This window comes from Apis dorsata, unplaced genomic scaffold, assembly GCF_000469605.1.
Source record: "Apis dorsata unplaced genomic scaffold, Apis dorsata 1.3 scaffold_651, whole genome shotgun sequence".
NCBI classification, from domain to species: domain Eukaryota; kingdom Metazoa; phylum Arthropoda; class Insecta; order Hymenoptera; family Apidae; genus Apis; species Apis dorsata.
The window spans coordinates 376,946-388,243 of record NW_006263842.1 but is presented as its reverse complement, the minus strand read 5'-3'; the positions used below and the strand labels follow the sequence as shown (position 1 = coordinate 388,243).

The 11,298-nt window shown below is 26.1% G+C and overlaps 1 protein-coding gene and 1 long non-coding RNA gene across 11 annotated transcripts in view; both read left to right on the top strand.

Annotated features, from left to right (window-relative positions):
- LOC102673534 (stress-activated protein kinase JNK) overlaps positions 1-11,298 on the top strand; it is a 155,887-nt gene that overhangs the window by 130,951 nt on the left and 13,638 nt on the right. The window contains exon 1 of one of the 10 annotated variants that reach the window (XM_006621966.2): positions 676-697. The exons of the other annotated variants lie outside the window; for them this stretch is intronic. Within the exon in view, the coding sequence (XP_006622029.1) occupies positions 693-697 (5 nt within the window). The 5' untranslated portion in view covers positions 676-692. Of the gene's footprint in view, positions 1-675; positions 698-11,298 lie in introns of those variants that run through there. 10 annotated transcript variants of the gene reach the window in all.
- On the top strand, positions 3,109-5,734 carry LOC116186390. Its single transcript, XR_004151370.1, has 3 exons — positions 3,109-3,119; positions 4,727-5,447; positions 5,698-5,734. It is a non-coding gene; the product is annotated as an uncharacterized LOC116186390 (long non-coding RNA).

Below are 11,298 nucleotides of genomic sequence, written 5' to 3'. Positions count from 1 at the left end.
AACGGCGGCTTGTCGCGAACGCGACCGTGCATGCGAGCCAGCCAGCCATGAATACGCGAGCGGTTCGTTGCATAAATATCGTTTGGTTCATCTACAAGGCGCGTCCATCCCTCGCATGCTGGTAAACGCATTGATTTATCGCTCCATGGTTAACTACGCGAACACCACTCGACCGCCTCTCAACCTCGTAAATCCGCTCTCTCCCGTGTTTTCCTCGGATTTTACACATTGTACCGTGTTGCTCCACGTAGAGTTATTAGAACCGTATTCTTCTTTTCGGTTTTTTCAAAGATGCTAGGATATTTTTTTTAAATATTTATCGGAAATAATGAATGGATTATATCGATAGATGGAATTTATAAAAATGGATAATTTGTAATTAGGATATTTTTGGAGAGTTGAGATTTATTTGTTAGATTATGAGCATTTAAAGTTACAAATAGAAGATAGGATTTTCGCTCAATTTTTGTTTTATTTAAATTTCAATTGATATTTTTATATATTAGTTAAATTTTGTATCTATTTTAACCTTTAAAATAGATCCTTTAAATATATATGGTATATAGATCTTCATAGCCATAAAATAGTCAATCATGGATGTTATTTTTGTTTGTCATAGAAAGGGCAAAACGCCACATCAACCAGCCATCTAAATATAAGCACGGGTCAAATGAACATTGGTCACCTCGTTTATGATGTGAGCTATTCGCTATTTTTGAAATATCTGAGAATTTATTAGGCAGTAAAATATTCTCAATTATTGTGCATTAAATATAAATTGTATTTATCACATCATAAATTTTGTATAAATTAATAATTATTATTATTAGGAGATTTACTCTTTAATTCTTTGTACTCGAAATTGTTTTATCGAATAATTTTATATTATAGATTGTAATTAGTATTCGATATTTTAATAATAAAAAATTTTCTTGATACTTGAAACTAAAAAACGACGAATTTTTCTTTCTTTGAGTTCATACATTAAGAAAAATCTTAATTTTTAATATGTAAAAAATTCGAATTTTTGTTCATCAAATTTTCCAATTATATACTTTATTCGAAAACGATAGATAGTTTGAATTTTTTTTATTCCTGTCTAATTTTTTATTGGAAAAATCTGAAAAAATTCCGGAATTTTTATCGAACACTCTAAAGGAATTTCCTTTAGAGAATCAAGTTGTTTACGGTTAAATTTCTCTTACTCGAAAACTTCGATAAGGCGAAATCTTCGTAAGATTTTTAGTTGTTCCTTTGGGATTCAAGTTACCGAACTTAACTGTACTTACAAGACGCGTTCAAAAAGTTTCGAAACTTTTGTCGTAAATTGTTTATTTCAAGATATAACGGAATGGTACGATGAATTTCCTTTAAAACGAAGTCTTTCCTTAAGTATATACTGCTGGAAGCATTGCTTTCAATTTGTGAATACAAATTCATTTCACAATTGCTTTCATCTTTCTATTTTTTGATTTGATAATCCAAAATATATTATTGATTCAAATATTTTTAATAATTTTTTTTTGTTGTCTATGAAATCTTAGCAAAAATGATAATCAATCCTTTCTTTTCTCGTATTTAAAACGTGTATTAAAAAAAATATTTCGAGAGAAAGTAATCGTTATTTGAAAAAAGTATTGAAAGTGATTCCAAAATTGATGTGTTAAAATGCATTTAGGAAAAAAGACTTCCAATCCATTTTAAAGAAGAATTCTATATTTTGTTATGAAATAAATTTATGATTAAAAGTCCTAAGTTTTTTGAACGCTTCCTTATAATGGCAGATTTATTTTCATTTAATATTCGTTACATTTTGAAAAATATTTTGCGTAATATTGATCCATGAATTTGATATTTTCGAAATGATTGGAATCTAAAAAGTTATCTACTAGAAAATGAAATAATTTTTTAAATAAATATTTTAAAAATTATGTAAATAGCGTTAAATTTAACATAACAAAATCCATTTCCGTTGAATTTATCCCATATAAAATTTTTTAATCAAATAAAAATAATTATAATTTTTCTTTATCGAAGAAAAAAAAATTCTTTTTCTATTTTTTACTTTTTCTATCAATTGATGCAACTTTATGGAAAAAATGACAAGAATATCGCGATATATTGTTGTTTTCCAGAGACGAGAATTTATTTATCACAGGATTTTGTTTGATTGTTCTCACAAGCACGGTTTTATTGAGTCCAACAAAGTTTACGACATTCTAGGATTTCGTTCGTCGTAAAGTAAATTGAATCGATAAAGAATGAAGAATGGCCAAAGTTTATATCAGAGTAGATATTAGATTGGTGGAAAATATGTCATTTTTTTTTATCCTGATAAGAAAAATGATTAGACTCGTTATTAATAAATAATATTAATAATTATCGTTTATAAGAAATTATATTATATTTTTATATAATAATGTATTCACAAAATACTTTGCTCTTGGTCGATGAAGAAACTTGGAACTCAATATATGTAAATATGTCTCAATGTAAATATGTCTCTATGTAGAAATTAATATAAAATTATAACTGTGAACATATAGAAGAATAAAAGAAAATTTCAATTATTTGTATTCATATTCATAAATTTAAAGAAGATATAAATGTATGTGATATAAAGCATTCTTCAAAGAAATATTCCCTATATTCTTGAAATAATTACTATATGTATTAGTAAATGATTTATCAAATTTAGTTAAATTTCAAATTACAGGATAATATTATACAAATATGAATAATAAGATTATTAATATATGTATAAATTTTTGAAAAATGTCTTGAAAACAGAAAACATTTATTATTAAAATATATAACAATTGTACAATATGAAATTCAAATGATTTGTGAATATATTAGAATAAATTGATTTATTTCTACATTCATAAAATCGACATTATTTTCCCATCAACTCAATATTTCTTGGTAGATTTATTCTACAAAAAAGAAGTTGGAATATGAGATACTTTTTTTTATTTTTTAATCCCTTGAAAAAGGAATAACAATTTAAACAAATAAATAAAATTTTAGAATCTTTTAAAAAGTTGAAATAAATATTGCAATCTGTTTTTCTTTTTCTAACATTTTTTAAAAACGAAATCAAACAAGAAAAAATTCAAGTAAAAATTATGTATAATAAATTTTCAAATTACAAACATTTAATCCAAATTTTCAAATTTCCAATTATAAAATAAATCAGTGAAAATAGAAAAATTATTAATATAATATATATATATATATAATATAATATATAACATGTAAACATATATAAATCATTAATAATATTATAATACCTAAACATTACATACAAACTTGTTGTTAATTAATTAATCAATTATTATATTTTTTATCTCTACAAGGTTCAATCATTATTAAACATTTCACTATTTTGCACAGATTTCCTTAATCTCAGATAGTTCCCCTTTTCAAAGAAGTCGATCTCGTGTTTTCGAAGAGACAAATGGGGGTGGGTGGTGTCGAGCAATCGAAGAAAAAGAGAAACGTGACGGCTGCCAAATTGACGGGTCGTCCGATGATTCCCAAAATCCTCCAGTGAGAACTGTTCGACGTGATCTAAGTACGTGATGCACGTGAATATACGTAAGCGCTATGTACTTACGTGAGTCTTTTCGATCGAATGGTGATGTAGAGGGGGGCGCGAGTTCGAGAGCAAGGGGTGTGAGAGGTCACTGGGAAGACATCACGGCGCATCGAGCAATTCTGGTTCGATTATATCGCCAAGTTGAAATAGGTCGATTCTCGTCAATGCTTTTTCTTTTCTTCTCGGGATTCGAGAACAAATCTTGGTAATTTGTATGACTATTAAGGAATAAGATTGATGTATATGAAACAAAAATTACAAAATGAACTTTAAAAAATTTCTGTTTCAACGTTTAAAGTTTAAGAAAATTTTTAGATGGAATTCTTTCTTCTTTTAACTTTACATTATATTTAAGTTGGAAAAATATGTATGTTTTTTTTTAATAATTATTTGTAAAAACATTATTTACAAATAATATTTTATATATATAATGGATTTTAATTTTTCATTCTTGAAATGCTCTCCTTTGTGAATTGTAATAATCTTTTGTAACACAGAAAGTGTTGAATTATATATTTTAAATTGTGAAATATATATTAATTACATATATACTTAGATCCATCTAGACCAATCTATTGATAAAGTTTATAAATAATTTTTATAATTAGTTAATTATTTATTAATATGATAATAAATAAATTAATCTAATATTTTTCTTTTTATCTGATATTAATATTATAATTTTTTTTTTATTATTTTTTTGCTAATTTGTTTCTCCCCAAAATTATAAGTTTTTTGATACAGATTGCTTCTTTATCATAGTTTTTTCTTCTGCAGAATTATGAAAAAAAAAATAATATCACAAAATATTATAACATTTACATTAAAAAATGAATGAGTTATTATTTACTTAATAAAAGTGTTTTGACAATATTATAAAAGATCATTTATTTAATAACTATATTTAATAACTATATTAGTTATTCTTTGTAAATGATTGAAATTAGCATTGGATGAAGTAAGACAGAAATAGAGTAAGACGACAAAAACATTCACATTTGTATTCATTTTACTAACTTTCCTATCGTTTTTCTGAAAAGTAATAATTTCTTATCCATTTTTTTATTCCTTTTTTAAAAACACTTTTATAGTTCTTACAAGAATTTTTAATTTTTAAAAACGCAGTCAAAAATTTTTATACATCCTCTTTTCGTCTAATAATTATCCACGAGAAAAATTCTCACATCTTATTCTTCTTGAATTCTAAAGTATTTCAAAATGATACCTTTCCTTAAATAGATCAAACAGAGGTTGAAAATTGTTCGCATAGAAGTACGTCTATCGTATCCTTGTACTATTTTTAAATTAGTTTGTCTCGCAAGAAAACGTTACTGCAACGAAGTTGTCTCAATGTCGAGAAAAAACGTTCGGCAGTCACCGATCAAGAGACGAGAAAAGAAACAACGAGTTCAAACGAGACTAAACTCGACCTGGAATACGAAGAAAAGAGAAAATCGTTGAACAGAGGTATTTATTTTCGACCAATTAGCATCGACTGTGGCATCTACTGCCTAGTAAGTTGCATAACTCGTCGGGGGAACGACGAGACGAGACAAGACGAGACGAAAGAAACGATCGCAGAAAGAACGCGAGGCTGACTTGGCGAAAGGGGTGGAGATCGAGACGAAGACGACACCTCGTTTACGTGTGAAACGATTTTCGTCGAGCAACGTTCCAAGAGATCTTGATTTTCGAGTGCAGTCTCTCGATTGGGACAAAAACGATTCAGGGAATGTTTGTGAACTGTTGGCTCGTGAATACGCGCTTTTAAAAGTTCCCAAAATCAGGAATACATGAATATTTTTGAACAGACAATAGAAAATTCGTTGGTAAATGTTTGTAAATTGTTTGTTTATGGATATGCGCCTTTACATTCCTAAAATCAGAAATATATGAGTATTTGAGTTCAAATAATAATGTTTCTGAACTGTTTACTTGTGAATACGCGCCTTTAGATCAGAGATACATGGATATTTTTGAGTTCAAATAATGTTTGTTGTGACTGTTTGCTTGTGAATATGTGACTTTAGGTTCCTAAGATCAAAAATTCAATATTTTTAAGTTCAAGTAATTCATTTATGAGTATGCGCCTTTAGGTTCCTAAAATCAGAGATAAAAGGATATTTTTGAATTCAGGCAATGAATCTGAACTCAGGCCTCCAAAATCAAAGATAGACAAGTATTTTTGAGTTTAGGCAATAAAAAATTCATTAGTAAATGTTTGTGAACTATTTGCTCATGAATATGCGCCTTTAGATCTTTAAAATCAGAGATAAATGGATATTTTTGAATTCAGATAATGTTTCTGAATTGTTTGCTTGTGAATACACGCCTTTAAGCCTCCAAAATCAAAGATAGACAGGTATTTTTGAGTTTAGGCAATAAAAAATTCGTTAATAATTATTTGTGAACTATTTGCTCATGAATATGCGCCTTTAGATGCTTAAAATCAGAGATAAATAGATATTTTTGATTTTAGACAATGTTTTTGAATTGTTTACTTGTAAATAGGGGCCTTTAGATCCCTAAGATCAGAAATACATGTGTTTTCGAGTTTAGGCAGTGTTTATGAACTATTTGCTCGAATATGCGCCTTTAAATCCCTAAGCTCAGGAATACACGAGTATTTTCGAATTTAGACAATGTTTGTAAACTATTTACTTGTGAATAAGATCAAACATATACGAATGTTTTATATATTTTGTAAGCAAATTTGAACGTTTTGAGAAATTTTCAAATTATTTTAAAATTATTGTTGAAATAACAACAAATATTTTATAAGATATTTCATATAAAAATATCATAAAAATTATTATCGTATTAAACTTATATAAAATTAAAGGAATGTTAATAAAAATAATGTAATGTAAGTAATATTGTATTATATGAGATTATGTCTAAAAATTTATCAAATCAATGATTGTCGTAATTTTTGCATAATATTCTATAGAAATGGTCTTTTCAAAATACTGTAGTAAATAAAAATTAATTATATAAATTTTATGAAATTTTCAATTAATTATATATATAGTGTTATAATGATCATAACGTTGATGTATTCCAGTTGACATACTACGAAAAAGCTACAAAATTCAAAATAGTAAATGTCCTTAACACATATTTCAAACTTATTAATCAACAAATTGACTATTTAATAAAATTTTCGTTCACACTCGTGAATTTTCGTCAATAGAAAATTCATTAATAAATGTCATTTCTGAATCATTCATTTTAAAAATTATATAATATACTATATTTTTCAAATACTAATGGAATATTTGATAAATTAACGCATTCAAGTCTGGGAAAACACATTACGTCATATGAATTTTCTCTCCATTAACCAATGACGTAGGTATATCACTATTAGAAATTCATATTATTTTTTTATTTCCTTCCTGCCTTTAATGCAAATTATTTTGCTTGAATTATTGATCTAGATATGTTATTAAATAATTTAATAATATGATAATATGATATTTTTCTTAAAATTATTATTGCAAATGTTGTTAAGGATTAATAATATTTCATTAATATTCAAAATATTTTTTAATAAAATATTGATAAAATGAATAGAAATAATTATAATAAACAAGTTTTTCAATGAAGTTTATTTATTTTGATTGAAACTTTTTATTGTAATTATTTAATAAAACTTATTTATTTTCGCAATTATTTGTATTATAGATAATATTTTCATATGCTTTAATGGCTTTAATTAATACCAATATTTTATTACTGATATATCAATTATTAATAAAATATTTATATCATATCGATAATTGTCACAAATGATGAATTGTAGCATAAAATTATTTTAGCTAAATTAAAAAAATATATAATTTATTAACTTTAACTTTAACTTTAACTTTTAACTTTTTGAATTTATTAACTTTAAGAATGTTGTAATGAAAATATAAATAGTGATGATGAAAATGTAGATTTCAAATATAGATTTCAATAATTCAAGAGATATGCTTAAGTTAAATTTTTCAAACAATATTATGAAAATTATAGTACATAGTTTATCTATATGATTATATATATGATAAATAATTTTCTTATATTACAATTTATGTTTATCTTCACTTAATTTTGTAATAATTTTATTTGTTTTTGAAATAAATATATTATAATATATTATAAATATTTCTATCAATATTAATTGCATGTTTTTAAAATGCAAACATAACAGCAATTTTACTTATAATATGACTCATATGATGACTCAAGTAGCAAAAACGATTTTCTATAGCCGATGAACCAAATGAGTCATGGCACTTTTTAAAATAAAAATGTTAAATATGTTTATATCACATTGACATTAGTTATAATTACATAAATAATTACATAAATAATTTTGTTATTATATTAGTTTTTATTAAAACTGAAATATTTCTAGTCTTATATAAATACAAAGAATGCTTAACAAATTATGAAATATAGAAGGAAATCAAAATTTTTTTGTTTATATGTATAAAATTTGATCTAATTTAGCAAATATAAAAATACGTTAGCAACAAATAAATAAATATTGAGATTGAGTAGGGCATTTTGTTTCTTGTGTTTATTCATAAAAATCACAAAATCACAAATTCACAAAAACAGATTAAAAATAGATTAAAATTAATTTTTATATAAAAGTTTTATATAATGAATTTAAGTATATTCACAAGGATAAATTTAGTAAATTCTGTCAATATTTTTGAATCAATAGAAATACAAATCTATAAGTATCTTGACATACGAAGAAATAAACTAGTTTCAAAACAATTATAAACAATTTAAAAACAAATTTATCATAATTTAATATTATAAATCTTTATATAATATCTTTAGATTAATTCGTTATTTGTTATTCGAATAAAATTTGTCTAACTATGTGACACATTACTTTCAAAAAATTATGTGAATTTTCATTCGTGAGAAACGAGATTGCAGATCTCAAATCTTTTTGACATTGCGTTATTTTCTCTTTGATTGCACGATTATTATACTTAAATTTATTATATTTTTAGAAAACTATATTTTTTATATATTTAGAGAAAAAATCTTTTGGAACAAGCATAAACAAATTTGCTCGTTCAATATCACGCAATATTGCATATATTTATGATAAAGCTTTGACTATTATTCGAATCTATGAATGTTCATATTTAAGTTCAAATATCCAATTAATCGAAATTTGACTATTCAAATATATTCAATACTCACTTAATTTAGAATCCGATATAATTATACAGATTAATACAAACACAAAAGATAATTTGTAATTTGATAATTTGAGATTTATCATATTATAGAATTTATTATTAAAATTTAATTTTCTCTTAATGCTATTATTCATTTTTTTTTCTTTTATTTGAAAAATCGTAGCAGAAAGAAAATAATCCGTAAATTCAATTTCAATACTATTTCATTTTTTTTTTTATTCGTACAAATTAAAAGTATATATATTTTACGATATAAAATATTTGATTAAAACTTTTTTTTTTAGACTATTTTGAGATAATATATAAAAAAATTTGTAAAGTGTTAGAAAATATTGAGAGAAATTTAAATTCGAGCATTCGATATCGAACAAATGTAAACATTTCAAGATACACACTTTCAATAAATATACAAACGTGACTCGTTTCAAATCTCATTTCAGATAAGAGAAATTCGAATAATACTCTTTTTGCATAATCGATATTCGTATATAAATTCTACCGTACATCATAAACATTCTAAATACGCAGTTTCGAGCGGAAACGACTCGGGTGGCCCGTCGAAATTCTACACACAGAGCGTGACGTCGCGCGAATTTGCGTCTCACGTCTGCCACTGACTGCCAATTATCATTTCCGTGGAAAATACGCTCTACCGAATTACCCCATGCTGTTCTTCTATCCACGTGAAGTTTACGCACCATTTCCGCCGACCGATCGAGCTTTTCTCGACATCCGGTCGACGAACTTTCGAATTCCTTGGCGCGTTTCCCTTCATTAGATGCGCTTAAGTATTTCTACGCAACCGACTCGGTTGGTAATTATCGACGGAGCTCGAGGTGAGATGTTTCGCGGAGGACCGATCGAGATTAATTACACCGATCTGCGCGGTCAAATGAAATTTCGATAACGAACCGTCGCGACACGACTAGAGAGGGTCTTTGCCCGATCAAGATTCAACCCTCTCGAGTTAACCTAACCGCTTGATTTGTGGCCGAAACGCAATCTGAGAAGATGTACATCGTGGTCCAAAATTTCTGATTTTAATGAAATGTGGGAAATAATATTTGATTCGAAATAGGAGGGATTATTTTTTAAATAAGAAAAATAATTGAAAGTTTTTTGTAGGACAAAATGAATTTGAAAATCAGTTATTTAGTTTATTCTTAATTAGATATGATTGGTAAGAGGTTATGTGCTCAATTTATCTTGAATTCTCAAAGAGATATATTATGTATTATTATATAATTTGATTGACACGTAGAGATTTTATGAGAATCAATTTTAATTTTTTAAATGAAATTATATAATTTTGATTTTACTAATCGGTGCAGTATTTCTATTTATATCAAAAAATTATTAATTACTATATAAAAAAAGTAAAAAAAGCATAAATAGCAAAATATTGTTTCGCGTGTTTCTTCATCATATGTTATATAATAAATTTCAAGTTACAATATTGTACCAATTAATATAATATAAATTATACAATTTTATTTAAAAAATTAAAATTGATTCTTATAAACATATCCTTATACATCAATCTATAGAAAAATTATATCAAATTTTTATCTAAAATTCATTTCATATTTTTCGAGATAAATCGGACATATTAGAAAAACAAAATTTTTTTTATAGAGCTCAATATATTATTATCTTATAAAAAATTAAATTATCCATTGTTATTATATTTTTGNTTTTTTAATAAAATTTATATATATATTATATATATTTTATTATTTTTAATAAAATATAAATTTAATATTTTATTATATATATATTTATTATTAATAAATATATATATATATTCGTACATATTATTATTATTTTACATTAACTTATATTATTCATAATATTTTTCTGCAAAAAAATCTGAAACACCCTTTATATACATAAAACACGATCTCTTTATATAACTACTACTCGTTTCCATAAAAAATTATTTTATTTCCAAAATATATCTTTCCCAACTCTACGAGCGAGATAATCACACAGGAGAACCAATGCTAGTTCAAAGTCGGCCATCGGGGAGGAGGTTCTTCGTGCACGCGAACATCGATAAAGAAAATCCGACGAGATTTACCCGATCGAGATTTCCAACCGTCAGACGAGGGGGACACGAAAGCAATTACCGTCGTTTCGCGAGGATCAACACCAACCGAAATTTAATTCGGATCTATCACCGGTCTCTCCAGGGGCTTTGGATGGAAAAGTCGGCCGGCTTCGAAAACCGGAACTCATTTTTTTTTTTTTTTTTTTTTTTCTTCCCTTTTGCCCGTGCCTATTATTTTCCGATAGATACCCAGCGATGTGGCGTAATTACGCAAATGAATTCAAACGGTAGCAGATCCGACACGATTCAAACTGGAAAGAATCAACCGACGAATGATTCCGCGGCTCGGTGCAATTACTTGGCCGGATAAGAGGAAATGGGGATACGAGGGCAGAGAATACGAGCGGGTTTCCGTCGGAAAGCGGAGCACCGCC